General features: G+C 32.7%; 1 protein-coding gene across 3 annotated transcripts in view; it reads right to left on the bottom strand.

Moving 5' to 3' along the window:
* Gls (glutaminase) overlaps positions 1 to 15927 on the bottom strand; it is a 78182-nt gene that overhangs the window by 45824 nt on the left and 16431 nt on the right. For all 3 annotated transcript variants that reach the window (XM_069995673.1, XM_069995674.1, XM_069995675.1), the window contains exons 4-7: positions 14121 to 14250; positions 12091 to 12170; positions 9109 to 9272; positions 2907 to 2965 (exon numbers count right to left, since the gene is read on the bottom strand). In XM_069995673.1, coding sequence (XP_069851774.1) covers positions 2907 to 2965; positions 9109 to 9272; positions 12091 to 12170; positions 14121 to 14250 — 433 coding nt within the window. The remainder of the gene's footprint in view (positions 1 to 2906; positions 2966 to 9108; positions 9273 to 12090; positions 12171 to 14120; positions 14251 to 15927) is intronic.

The following is a 15927-nucleotide window of genomic DNA, read 5'->3' as shown; positions in this document are numbered from 1 at the left end:
ATTCTGTGCATTTTAAGTATAAAATGACATTTGTTTTTAAAAAGGTATTTACCTATATAGCTTTGTTTAAAATTTTAAATATTGGAGTTTTTCTATAAGCTTAGTAGTTAAGAATTTATGCAACAGGTTCCTTCTGTCCAAATCCTCCTTTTTTCCACAATCTGCTAATCCTTTTGAACATTTGCTCTGCCTCTTCCCCCATTTCCTGAGGATCACCACCAATCCTACGAGGAAAAAATATCAATACTACAAAATTATGAAATAAAGAGTCTTGCTAAAGACTCCACTTAATTTTCTTTCTTTTCTTTTGGGGTGGAGGGAGTAACATGAGGAGACTTGCTTAATGGCACCATAATAAAAGCCTTGGATTTTTAACAAAAATAAAAATAAAACAACCTTAAGGTCAACTAAAAGATGAGCAAAACAAAATTCACATCAAGTAGCCATGGTAAAATATCCATGCATTCAAACATCATTTGGGCATTCAAACATCATTTGGGCACTCAAACAGCATCTCCTTGGAAAGGAGCTCATTTTATTTTACAGATAGCAGGCACTGAACTGATGTCCAAAGAGTGATGAAATATAACCACTAAAGAACAGATGCAACTTTTAGGCCAATAAATCAGTATCTTTTGTACAAGTTACAAATTAAGAAAGTAGTATTTCTGCTTTTTCTGGCCAATATAACTATGCTAAAGTCAAAAGATGTCATCAAGTGATATGGTAACTACTATGTTAAATAGGGCACACTGAATTCAAATCAAGGAAAGATTTAGTGCAAAGCCAATTCTAGCTGTGAATAACTTATCCAATCTGTTTCCTAAGTTATATAAACCGAGGACTGGGCAATTTCAGCTAGTTTTATTACTTCAATTTCACATCATTACCAATTGATAAATATTACATAATCATACAACTAGCACAGACTGAATGCAGATATTTACACAACTTTTGACTCCTTTATTGAAAAGACCCTCAAAAAGTGTTATATTTGAGGACAATTTACAGAGGGTTGTATCAAGCTTCCTCCTACAATTTGTATAAATTTCAATTAAAAATAGCACTTATGAAACAGTCTATAAACAATAAGAATGACCTTAAACATGAACCATATCCCCAAGGCTCATTACCAACTTTGTCAGTAAATAACTTTTTCTATAAATTCAAAAGTACTGATTAAATTTGCAAATACAAGATGACTCAGTTAAATTTTGTACTTATGGACACTGAACCACATGTTAAGTGTCTGTATGCTTGTTAAACTCTGTTTCTAATTGTTAATACTAATGTGGTTCAATGTGGCTTATGGCATGACTAAACATGGTAAGTGAAACTAATGAAATGATGGTATGATATGACCTGACATGCAATTTCCACATGCAGCATTCCAGTATAGTTGGTTAAATCCATGAATCATTAAACAAAAAGATTCTTAACTGCATGCAGTTAAGGACTTTTTCTATTAATCATTTACACATCCCTTTTTGTGAAAACACTATGGGTGTGCCATGTTAATATTTCTCCAATATAAGAGTTCTTAATCTCGGACCTATGGATACTAATGGGGTTAGTCAAGCTTCTAAAATTATATGTGAAATCATGGTACTTGAACATTATTCTGACATATAATCAATGTTTTTCTAATTTGTTACTTGTTCAAATCTGAGTTATGCATAAAACTGTCTCATAATATATACTGAATCTAATGATAAGGACTTATTTACTCAGAAATATTCCATACTCAATATAAGCTACCTGAGGGCAGAACTGTGCCTTCTACAAATTGTACCACAATTTTCTACAATAGTTCTTTTACTTGAGAATGACAATTGTTTCTATATAAAACTGCCATGAATCATTAAAGTGAAAAAAAATTCCCTTAGCCTATTAAAATTAGTTACACTTTCAAATATTTGGCCACAATATCTGTTTTATAGTAGAATTTCTAGTATATGAATACATAAATCTCTATAAATTGGGCCAAAGTTGTAATTTATCCTCAAGCATTATTTAACTAGGGTACACCATTAGCAGTAATAAATTTAGAAAGCTAATAGTTATGTTTTATTTTAGCTTGAAATAAATAGGCACAAGTTTACTGAGGAAAGAATATAAATGTTCCAGACACAGTAGAGTTATATAAAATTTGTAAATCGAAATTGAAAACTGAAAAAACTAAAAAAATGGTTCTATCATGTGATAGACTTTTACATTTATTAACAGTGGTTAATAGAACCATTTTGAAACATTTATTTCAAAACAACAGTAGAGTTTCCAATTATTAAGGCAAACTAAATTAAAAAAGAAATCAACATACACTACAAACATCAAAACATAACAAAAATATACTTAATAATTGGAATATGCCTTTTTTCCTATAGTAATGACATGATTTAATTATAACAAATGAAACAAGTTCAAAATGAAAATTATGATTCCAGCTTATGAAAGTGTAAGACTTGAAGATATTTAATTGTCAGTAAAAGTATTTTATCTTAAACTTAACTGGAAATTTGCTCTTGTATATGTTTATAACAAAGTATAGTAAACCTTTTAATTTAATTAACATCCATTCATTATAGACGAGCCAAAAGGAAAAGAAAAAAATATTAAAACTTAAAAAAATCTATCCCTCTTATCAATAACCTTAAACTCTACCAGATCTTCAAGTCAAAAGGTAACTAAGTTATATTTACAATGAGTCATCTGTTTTTTGTTTTGGCCTCAAAATTACAACATGCAAGCATTATTTGTAAAATAAAAATTCTAAACCTATAAGGTAACTTTTTTTTTTAATCACAGAGAAAACTTTCCATAGTCCTACATAAACATTACAAGATGCAGGTTTATGTCTTAGTTATTACAAAAGGTTACTAGATTAAAAGGAAATGTCAACATTTTACCTTTATTAACGAAGTTACAACTATTGCTCCAGCATTTACCATAGGATTGTGTGGTTTATCTGTAAAATATAAGAGCAACAATATTATTTCAAATACTTGGAATCATCTTCTTGGTTACACAGGTTCTTTTCACTTAAGTATTAAGTGTTTTGAAATTAAAGTCACCACTATACTTTTTGAAGTCAGCTATATATCAAACCTGTGGCTTCTTCTAGAATTCAGTGTTAAAAGTCAATCTCATACTTCTTGTGTTCCTGTGAAGAGCCAAGATAGAGAATCACCCTACATGTTCCTCAGTGGATGAATGAATCAAGAAAATGTGATATATATTACACACACACACACACACACACACACACACACACACACACACACACACACACACACACACACACACACACACACAATGGAATTCTACTCATCCATCACAAAGAATAATAATGTACCATTCATAAGGAAATGGAAAGTCTTGAAAAAAATTATATTAAGCGAAATAAGCCAGAGCCAAAGAAACATAGGCTGCATGTTTTCTCTCATTTGTGGTAACTAGCATTTGCCTATAAATCTACAAGTAAATACACTGAATAATTAAAATAAACACATAAATTAATAAATACACACACATACTGGGACATGATAAAATTATATGATTCTAGACATACATATACTGATGCCAGTATGATATGAATGCCAGAGGATATGAATAGGAGTGATTGGCAAAGGCCAAATAGCTATGTGCAGATGATCATATAAAATAATATTCTATGAAATGAACTCCAAGAAAAGGAAGAGACATTTTATAGTTGCCATTGTTGCTGTTTTTGTTTTCTTTTCCTTTTGTCTTGGTTTGTTTGTATTTAAGAGAATCAGGGAGGGCACATAAAAGGTGAAACAAGGATGAACAAATACAAGCGATATTCACTAGACACTATGTGAAAAATGAGCTGGATATCTTGTGAGTGGAGACAGGAGTATATCTTGTGAGTGGGGACAGGAGGGAAAAATCTGGAGAGCGAAGAAGAAACAAGGCTCAAAAGAATTAATTGTACCTCATTACCTAATTCATGTAATTATAACCCCTCTGTAAATCAACTCTACAATAACAAACAGGAACATGAAAGAGTCTGAATGGTGATATAATCAAATACTACTATCCTATTAAAAACAACTTCAGAAAACTTTGCTCCAAATTTTACTTTTTAAAAAACGTGTGTGTGTGTGTGTGTGTGTGTGTGTGTGTGTGTGTGTGTGTGTGTGTGTGTGTGTGTGTGTGTGTGTGTGTGTGTGTGTGTGTGTGTGTGTGTGTGTGTGTGTGTGTGTGTGTGTGTGTGTGTGTGTGTGTGTGTGTGTGTGTGTGTGTGTGTGTCTTTGTGTTTTGTTGATTTGGGGGTGGGGGTGGGGATGCTGGTCCTGGAGCTTAAACACCAGGCCTGGGTATTGTCCTGAGCTGTTTTTTGCTCAAAGCTAGCTAGCACTCTACCAGTTGAGCCACAGCTCCACTGCTAGCTTTTTGTAGTTAACTGGAGATAAGAGTCTCATAGACTATGCTTCCAACCAGTCCTCAGATCTCAGCCTCTTGAGTAGCTAGTATTACAGGTGAGTCACCAGCACCCAGCTAAAACATGTTATTTTTGTACTTCTGTATATACAAAGCATAGAACAAATCACAAGTACAATGACACACATAAAATAAAAAGATAGGCTAAATAGTATTTTCTATACTAACATTTCCTGATAGTAAATGATTTATTTCTTATATAATTAAATAATTACTTTAAATTCAGTCTATCCACAATCCTACTTCTAATTCTTGCGATAGAATTTTCAAATCTTAACTGATTACATTTTCATTCACTGAATAGCAAAAAATGCAAACCTTTTAGAAGTAGTGAAACTATGTATTTGGAAATGTATGTCCTAATTTATCTGTTAATGGCAGTGATTTATCTCTTCACAAATATGCTCTTATCTAACTTGACAAAATTAATAACACTGAATTCCGAGAAACAGTCTGAAAGCTCTTCAAAATGTTAAACACAGAATTGCTGTATTACTCAGTAATTCTACCTTTATGTAAATAACCAAGAAAAATCAAATCATATGTTCGTATAAAAACTTGTATACAAATATTCACAGCAGTGTTACTGTTACAAGCCAGAAAATTAAATCAAGTCAAATATCAGGTGGATTAAAAAAACTTGTATTATACCTACAATAAAAATAAGTTTTTTGCTTTTGTTTTGTCAATCATAGGGCTTCAACTCTGGGCCTGGATGCTGTCCCTGAGCTCTTCAGCTCAAGGCGAGTGCTCTTCCACTTGAGCACAGTGCCACTTCTGGTTTTCTGGTGGTTAATTAGAGATAAGAATTTCATGGACTTTCTTGCCTGGGCTGGCTTTGAACTGTGATCCTCAGCTCTCAACCTCCTGAGTAGCTAGGATTTACAGGTGTGAGCCACTGGCACCTGGCTGAAAATAGTTTTTAAAGCAATAAGGCTACACCTTTAAAACAATAGCCAATCATAAAAGACCAAATATTATATGATTTCATTCACACAAAATCTCCCAAACAGAAAAATCTATAGAAATAGTAAATTGTAGAATATTAGTTTACAGGGCTAGAAAAGAATGGAAGAATAGCTGCAAATAGATACAGAATTTCCTTGGGAATGGCATTCTAACATTGATTATGGTGTTGATAACATAGCTTATGAATATAGTAGAAGCCATTATTTTACACATTTTTAATAAAATAAGTTGTGCGGTATGTATGTGAATGATCTCATTAGAGCTATTAATCTTTTTATTAAAAAATTAGAAAAAAAACTGAGTAAAATACAGACTACATTTCCTTCAACAGAAGATAAACAATGTGACTCAGAAGCTACATGAATTGTAAATTGTGAATTCTAGATTCTGCAATCTCACTATTCTGTATTTGCACCCAAAGGAAGTGAAATCATTATACTGAAGAGATATCTATATTCCTATGTTCACTAAGTGTCCATAGATTAGTGAATAGAAAAAAAATGTGGTATAAATATAACAATAAATAGTATAAAGCCTTAAAATGTTTAAAAAAAAATCATTGACAGTTACATGGATAATCCTGAAGACTGTATCATCCAAAAAATACTGGAGAGAAAAAAAAAAGGACAAATACTATATGGTTTTACTTGTTGTATAGAATCTTAAAAAAATACTGAACTCATATAAGGAGAAAATATAATGGTGGTTACAAGGGCTAAGGATGAAAGGATACAAAATTTCAGTTAGACAAAAAAAGAATAAATTGAAAAGACCTATAGGGTAATGATGACTAAACTTAATAATGATCTATTATATACTTCACACTTAATACTAATCTATTGCATTCTTCATGAGGTAATACAACTGTTATTTGGCTTGGTTTGAAAGTTGTTAATGTACACAAATGTAAGAACTCCTATTTCATAACAAAATTTACAGCAATTGTGCATTCTTAACTTCTCATGATAAATACTAGCTTCAAAAGTTAAAACCCTCATGTTATGGCTAAGTATTATAATAAAATTTTCACTTCTTCCAAATTATGCTAAGAGGTTTATAACACCTCTGAGTCCACATAAAATGACTCTACTTGCTGTTCCAGAATACTTTTACATGTCAAGAGGAAATTTTAAAAATTTTAATAATTCCAAATACAATCTATACTGAAGGAAAAACCACATGTAAAATGAAAGCTGAATACAGAAATCTGATTGTGCTAATTATTCCCTACTTGTACTATGTAGATATCTGTGTACTGGTTTCACAGCTTTTTTAAAATTCTGTCTTTTATTTTTATAAACAGTATTGGGTTTAGACCTTACAGACCTAGAAGGCAGATATGTGCACATCACAAAATGGGGTACTAAATAAATATTTTAAGAAACATTTGGGTACAGGGCTGGGAAGGTGGCTCAGTGGTAGAGTGCTTGCCTCACATGCATGAGACCCTGGGTTCAATCCTCAGCACCATATAAGTAGAAAAAGCTGGAAGTGGTGCTGTGGCTCAAGTGGTAGAGTGCTAGCCTTGAGCAAATGAGCTCAGGGACAGCTCCCAGGCCCTGAATTCAAGCCCCATGACCAGCAAAACAAAAAACAAAAAAAGAAATATTTGGGTACGAACTGATAAAATATTCAGCAAGTTTCAAATAAAATACATGTGAAATCTTTGAAAGAATACTAAAATATTCATGGCATGCTAGCCCTACTTTCAGATTAATCATGCTCACTCTCTCTTTTAAGTGCTAATTAAGCATGAACATTTGGAAATTCACAAAAGATAACACTACTCTAACTGCAGTACAGAACAGTCTTATACCTATTTTCTTATCTTCTGTAGGTAAATAGGACCTGAGGTGCTAAATTTAGAATTCTTAATCAAAGAACATTTATAGAAAGTAGAATGAACACATGCAAATTTAATAAATACTAGTTATGAAATAATAGCATATATTACAGCTTGTTGTGCCAACAAAATAAACTTGAACAATGTTTGAAATTTATGTGCATATTTTTAACTAGAATACATAAAACCAATCAGTTTAGATAACTTATTCTTCCCAAACCAAAAAATACCCAGAATATTTTCATATTATATTAGCTTTTCAAACTATTCAGCATATGAACCTCACAAAAGACTGGTTCATAATTGAGGCTAAGTAGACATCTGCTAATGTTTATACACTTAAGTACAAGTATTCTTTCTTAAAAAAGATGTTCCATTAGAATAGGCATAGTAGTACATTCCTGTAATCCCAGACAGTCAAAAGGCAGATAGGAGAATTGCAATTTGTATTTCTCGAAAACAGTATCCCCATCTTCACTCTTACTTCCTTCAATTCTGTATCTTAGCGAATTAATCATGTATATAATTGAAATATTAAAAACAGAAAACAACCCATGTGAATAGTTTATATTTAGCATCTTTATCAGATCAAAGTACTACTAAGTACTTTTTTACTCCTTTTCTTTTGAATTCCAATTAAAGTAATAAATTGACTTGTAAGTTATCCAACTATTTGTCAGGGTATGTTCTCAGATATTAAATCTAATGGGAGAAAACAAAACCACTAAAAATATAAAAATAAAATCTATCTACTGTCTGAATATTTTAACTAGTACCTGACTTTTTAATATGAAAGACTAAAAATACATATTATATACAAAGGTAGGAATATAGTCTTGTCAATACTATGTATCCTTGAATTTGTATCTCTAGTCCAATACAAAGCTTTCTGTCATGACATTATGTGAACACTCATGTATGATATGAATATGAAAAAATAGAAGTTCTACTCCCTAGTGGAGTTAGCTCCATGATAAAGCCACATCATCTCACTTGTGTACTTTCATATCCAACATTTAATTCAACATTTTATAGGCCCAATGAAGGTAAGAGCCTGAAAAAGTAGAAAGTGGACTAGAAACTTATTCCAAATATTAGTAAATGCTTTAATTCAGAATACATAATTCAGAAGAAATATGTTACCTGATTTTTCTCTTCTTAAAAATTTTGTCTTTGAGCTGGGAATGTGGCTTAGTGGCAGAGTGCTTGCCTAGCATGCATGAAGCTCTGGGTTAGATTCCTCAGTACCAATAAACAGAAAAAGCTGGAAGTGACACTGTGTGTGGCTCAAGTGGTAGAATGCTAGCCTTAAGCAAAAGTGCCCAGGATACCTTGGGCAGTGCCCAGAACACCCTGGGCAGTGCCCAGGCCCTGAATTCAAGCCATGTTTTCATGTTAAGAAGTTGACTTTGGATGTAGAAGACATTTATTTTTAAATCGAAGTATAATAGATCTTTTAAATCAGTTTTTTGCTAAACTGAATCTAAATGATATATCTAAATGATGCAAAAATTACTAATATGGCTGTAATCATACACAGCATTTTCAGCTTTATTTACTGAATTTTTTAGCAAATGCCAGACATTTTGAGATTTTACTCAAAATATTTCTCCTTCATAGGTAATGACAAAGTGAAAATTCTTATTTCTTGCTCTCATCTTCTCCCTTCTCTATTTTCATGGCATGAGATACCCAAGAATAAAGGTGGTTAAATTATCTCTATGGATTTCACAAAAATACCATGACAAATTTTACAAAGTAGCAACTCTTTTAATCTTCAAAATACTTTTGTAATTATTTAAATTTATATAGAAAAATAAAGTATTTCTTACCATCTTCATTTAAAAACAATTTGTTGAATCTTAATCCACTCGGCTCTTTCCCAACATATCTGTGTACATACTCAGTTCCAAGATCATTAACAGCAATGGCATATTTCAAAGGTTTTACGCAGGATTGAAGACAAAATGGAACTTTGGTATCTCCAATAGAATGCCTATTTCAAAGCAGATTAAAAAAAATTAGCATCCACCTGAAGGGAAAAAAAGCCATTAAAACCATAAATGGACTGTTTTTAAATTTTAATGCTAATCTAAGATTTTCCCACAACTGAACCACAAATGTTACTTCAAGAAATGAAATAAATAAAAGCATGTTTAATATGAATACAGAAAAAAGACAAAAGCTTAAAATAACCAGATAATAAGAGTAATAGTTCTAAACTAGATAAACAAGTTATATAAAAAATTACCTTTTAGGTAAAAAGGGTACTGCCCCCTTTTCCCTACCTATACTCAACCACATAAAATGAACTAGACCTTTCAGAGACTATGTACTTATTGCGGGAGAGGGAGGTTGAACTCAGGGCCTTGGCTCTGTACCAGAGCTCTTTTGCTTAAGGCTAGCACTCTACCACTTTGAGCCACAGCTTCACTTCCATTTTTTTTGAGGGATTAATTGGAGAGAAGAGTTTCAAGGAGACTTTTCTGTCCAGGCTGGCTCTGAACTGATCCTTAGATCTCAGCCTCCTGAGTAGCTAAGATTACAGGTGTGAGCCACTGGTGCCTGGCTGTACTTTTTTTTTTTAAAGTTAGTCTTAAGCCATGAGTGAATTATAATTAGGACTTAGACAAAGCTTAGCTTAGCTTGAGTACAATTTCTTGTCTGTAAGCACATCTTGTGGAACATGTCTACCCTCAGATGAAGCCCCAGAAGCAGTATCCAGTTTTGTGTTTATTATTATTATTATTTTGGTAGATACTGGGTTTTGAACTCAGGACATGGGCACCATCCTTGAGCTTTTTTTTTCCCCCAAAGATGGAGTCCTGTGCTTTTTTTTTTTCCTTCCAAAGATGGTGCTCTATTACTTGAGCGACAACTCCACTTCTGGCGTTTTGCTGTTTAATTGGAGACAAAAGTTTCATGGATTTTCCTGACCAGGCTGACTTAGAACCACATTCCCAAGATCTCAGCCTCTTGAGTAGCTAGGATTACAGGTGTGAGTCATCAATTTTATAAACGCTATAGAGCTGCCATGCCACTAAGGTACTCATTAATATGTAAGTAAAACCAATACAGAGTGTTCTATGTCATCAAACCAAGAGGTACATGAAATAGAAAAGAGACCTGGAATGAAAAATTTCCACCAAACCTCACAAGGGCAGAGATCTTCACTTTAATTTCTGGTATAGACCAAGTGTTCTAAACAACCCAACACATCACGCACACTCATTCATTCACAGTGAAATTCATTCAGTGAAACTAAGCCCTATTAATAATTACCCCCAGGGACAGGTGAGCAGACTTTAGAGAACAAACAGAAACATCTGGACACTTTGCTTCCATGTATATTTAAAAAAAAGCATGCAATATTTTTCCTATCAAATTTATGCATAATTTCTAACTTGCACTGTGACCTCAACTTTGCAATAATTCTAAAAAATGATTAAAAGTTCTATTTTATCATTATTTGGATCTAAAAACACATGTTCTAGCTCGAAGTCGATTTTAAGAATTTTCAGGCTTGGGTATGGCTCAAATGTTAAAATGCCTGCCAGCACCATCACCCAAAAAAGAGAACCCTCCCCCCAAAAATAATTCTCTACATTTAAAAACTAGAAAACAGAGAATAAGAAGAAAAAAACCACTGGCACCAGTGGATCACACCTAAAATCCTAGCTATTCAGGAGGCTGAGATCTAGGACTGCGGTTATAAGTCAGCCCTGGGAAAAAAAAGGCTGTGAGACTCTTATCTCCAATTAAACTACTCAGAAAAAGCCAGAAGTGGTGTTGTAGCTTAAGCGGGAGAGTGCTAGAGCACAAAGAGGCTCAGGGGCAGCACCTAGTACCTGAGTTTCAGCCCCACAACTAGCAAAAAAAAAAAAAAAAGGAAAAAGAAAATTGAAAATTGTTATGACATAACAAACTATTTCCTCAATAATAGTATCCCTCTAGTGGATTTTGCTGCCATGTCATCTTGTGTCCTTTTATAACATTCAACTTTTAATTAAAACTCACAGTTTTTCAAACATTTTATGGGCCCAATTGAGGACAAGAGTCTATAATGGAAGGATAAAGTAGACTAGAAACTTGGAGACTCAGGTGCTTGTTTCACCTCTGCCACCATCATGTTGATCTTGGACCACAGATTCTTTATCTTCAAAATAAATAAGCTAAAAACACATGCTTTTTATTATAAATGCTTCAGAGGGTAATTACTAAAAAACTACGAAGCACTAGAATAAAGGCAATGAGGAGATTAAAATTCTTTTAATGGAGGGAAAGGCTTTAACTGAAATATTATCTTGAAAAGTAAAACTTAAAATTATATAAGGTAACATGACTTAATCGTTAGTGTTAACAAATTTAGGATTAAATTACATCTACAAAATAAAAGCCCACTTTACTCAATGATTCATTATACTGGTTATGCCCACCTACAGTCAAACAAAAGTTCCCATGTACACATTATGAGGAACATGAGAAAAAAAAGTAATAACAGAATAAGTAAGAAATGGTGACTAATTTTATTAGTTCATTACAGTATAACATGTTTTTTAAGCAAATACAAAACTGCAGTTCCTTGATAAAACTAAAATAATATTACTATAACAATGAAAAGATAAAGTAACTCAAAAAAACCCTAAAATTACTGTTTCAGTTGAAATCTACATTGAAAAATTACACTAAAATCTAAACATATTTACCCTCTTGAAACTCATGTCAAGATTAATTTCCATTATAAGAGATGGTTCTCTTACTGTTAGGACAAGCTTAAACATTAGTTGGTTGTCATAGATCTGAAATAAACATACCTCTGTCCATCTACTGTACAAACGGACACACCCCACAAATCAGGACTGAACTTGGCCAACTGAGGAATATAGTCTGCAACCTATCAAAATATGGGAAAGAAATTAACATTAAATATAGGCAAATAATATATTTTCTTTTACTATAAAAGTTTTATCTCACCTTAGCTTCTACAAAAATAACTAGCTCTGTAGTTGGGGATCAGGGTAAGATTAAAGGACTTCTCTCAGTCTTCATTACTTGCTCAAAAACAAAGAACTAGCTATGTTCAGTGGTTCATTTTCAGAGTAAGGTAGGAAGAATACCAATTTGAGGCTAGCCTAGACTTTATAGTGAGTAGAAGGTCAGCCTAGGCTATATAGTGAGACCTTGTCTCAGAAAAACAAGAAAAAAACTGGAAAATAAAAAAGAACTTGAACTTGACTTTTTAAAGAAAATCAGGTGCTTGTAGAGTTTCACTATCCAAAAAATTAGGAATATAAAATAGTAATAATTTATACTGAAATCATCAAGATGTCATTTATAAAGCTACCCAAAGCTAAAAGAAATTAAAAGTTTTCAACAGAGATGGTATAAAATAGGCCCTACTATTATTTGGGGAAAAGAAAAATCTGAATGAAGGGAGAGTGTGAATCCAGGGTCCACTTTCCTAGTCCTAAAATTATTTTCTAAAATGAGAAACATTTTACTCAAGGTTCAAAGATATCAGTAATGTAGAAATTCCCAATAATATTATTTTAATTAATTAAAAGTTTAATATGGGTGCAGTGACTCAAGCTTGTAATCCTAGATTACTGGATCTAAGGCACAAAATAAAAAATTTGCAAGACTCAATCACAAACAATGGCTTGGGCATGGTGCTACATGCCTGTCAACCTCAATAACAGGGGGAAGCATAAAATAGGAGGACAGCAGTAAAGGCTGCCCAGCATAAGTGAGATCCTACCTCAAAATAATCAATGTTAAAAAAAAGGCTGAAAGAGTAGCTCAAATGGTAGAGCATCTATTTTTAGCAAGTTTAAGGCCATGAATTAATAAATTAAAAGCCAGGTGCAGTGGGTCAAACCTATAATCCGAGTTACTTGGGAGACAAAGATTGAGGAATCATGGTATGAGGCCAACCCAGAGAGAGAAAGTACACAAATCTCCATCTCAACCAATGGCTGATTACAGTGTTACAGGTATATCATCTTAAACTACAGGGGGAGCACAATGGACTGAGCACAATGGCACACACCTGTCAACGCAGTAATTAAGGGAAACACAAATAAGAGAACAGAGTCCAGATCAATGTGGGCATAATGTGAGACCCTATCCTGAAAAAAAATGCAAACATGTATTTGTTTAAGCAAATACAAAGGCAGTACCACTAAAAAAAACCAAGGAAGTGTCACCTCAATCACTAGAAAAATAAAAATTCTTACAACTTAGGTTTTTTTTTCCCCTCAGAAATATGTTTTAAAAGCATGTTTTAAATCCAGATACTTGATTTAAATTCTTAAATTAAAAAAAAATTTGGTGTTGGAAATTTTGCTCAGTGTTGAAGAGCACTTGCCTAGCAAGTACAAGGCCCTGAGTTTACTCATCAACATCACAAAACAAAAAATAAACAAAACTAGCCAGGTACCATATCTAAAGCCTGTAATCTTAGCTACTCAGGAAAGGCTGAGATCTAAGGATTATAGTTCAAAGCCAGACTGGGCAAATAAATATGAAAGACACATCTCCAATTAACCAGCAGAAAGCCAGAAGTAGATCTTCAAGTGGTAGAGTGCCAGCTTAGAGCCAAAAAAAAGCCAAGAAGGAGCACAAGGCCTGGATTCAAGCCCTAATACTAGCACATACTCATAAACACACACACACACACACACACACACACACACACACACACACACACACACACACACACACACACACACACATACACATATATATACAAACACACTTACATATACAACTTTATTCTCTATATATTAAATTGAGCTGAATTATTAAGCAATTGGCTTAGGAAAATATACATATCCAAAGTTACCTTTCCTCCAGACTGCTTTTTAGCACTTTCATATAATTCATCAATGTGTGAGGTAAAAGACATAAAGTCAGGAATGACAAACTTTCTTCTAAAGGCTTGTGTCAACAAAACAATGTTGCTTTGAACACATCTGTGGAATGTAAGAAAAATATTAATACACTGGGTGCCTCTCAATTAGTACCTGATAATAACAGCACTAATTAAGAGGATATTAATATCATATTTAAACGAGAGAAATTCATTTTATACTAATATATTTCAAAAATTACTCCCTTCATATATTATTCCTTCCATCCAGCAGTCTTTCATGTCATTATAAGCTGAACTTAGTAACTTAGATGTTCCTAAAAACTGTGTCATAAAGTAACAGCATTCCACCAGGTTTAAGTACTAGGACAATCTAAAACACTTTTTTATCCTCCCATTTTTTTTGACTCTTTTTAATAGACACTCAGCATGACATTTGGCTAACAAAAATCACTTTAAAATATAACAAATGAGCCAGTGCTGGTGGCTCACATCTGTAATCCTAGTTATTCAGGAGGCTGAGACTGAAGGACCCTTTTGGGCAGGAAAGGGTGTGAGACTCTTATCTCCCATCACCTGGGGGGAGTGGGGCTGTATCTCAAAAAGGTAGAGTGCTAACCTTGAACAATAAAGCTCAGGGATAGCACTCAGGCCCTGAGTTTAAGCTCTAGGACCAGAAAAAAAAAAAATCATAGATGAGACTGTTTACTTTTCAATTAACTTCAAATACATCCCTCTTAGTTCTAGTACAAATATTTCATTAAAAAATTAAAATTTCACATTCATTATTTTTCTTTAGAATTTTGAAAGACATATTAAGGAGAGAAACTAGAGACGAAGACAACCTTATATAGTCTGACTAATGAAGTATGACTGAAATACTTAAATGCTTATAAAAGTAATATATAATTTTAAATAAAGTTTCACACAAAATACCATAATAAATTTTATAACACCTGATAAACTAGAATGCTAAGTTACATTGTTCTATTTGATATAAGATATATAATACATGGTCAAGTAAAAATGTTAAAACCGATTTCAACTTCATGGTGAGCCATGTGATTAGCAGAGCATGAAATCTAGTGATTTCAATGTTTTTCTGTGTAATAAAAAGGACTTAAGCCAGAAAATCAGCACACTAATGTAACCTTAAAGAAGCGTTTCATAAATGGCTTACAACCATCCTTATCACTCTGAGATTAAGATAGCTTCAGATTTCTGAGTTTTAGTAACCCAGTAATACAATATTTAATCAAGGAAAAGATGCTAGACATGTAAACAAAACCATAATATACACCATAATAAGTCTTAACAGATTAAGATTTGAGTGCTTAAAAGATAAAATAATCAAGTGTCAAAATACTAAGCCAAACTATTATTATGAGAAGTTATTTATGTAACTGGATTCCTCACAGATAAGCAATTTGATACTACATTGCCATATCTGAACAACAGACAAAAAGTCTTGGCTTTCTTTTTTGAGTAAGTACTAAGTTACAGGTATTATTTTGTTTAACCCTCAAAATATTATTGCTTTGTGAAGAATTTCTCTATTTCACAAATTCACAAGTTCTAAATAAGAAATTTTCAAATTTTAGTATCTTAATTCAAGTTCTAGATGAAACACCAAATTAAAAACCAGGTTTCATACTTCTAATGTTAATGAAAACATTATATATTTACTTGGCTAACATGAACTTAATATACAGATTTAAAATAAAATTCTAATGTATAAAGGACTATAGTTTCAGTGATAAGGATCTAATACATTAAAAAA

Source organism: Dipodomys merriami, unplaced genomic scaffold (assembly GCF_024711535.1).
Source record: "Dipodomys merriami isolate MVZ:Mamm:240054 unplaced genomic scaffold, mDipMer1.0.p SCAF_49, whole genome shotgun sequence".
NCBI classification, from domain to species: Eukaryota; Metazoa; Chordata; class Mammalia; order Rodentia; family Heteromyidae; genus Dipodomys; species Dipodomys merriami.
The sequence above is the reverse complement of the archived record's forward strand: the minus strand, read 5'-3'. Positions and strand labels throughout refer to the sequence as shown.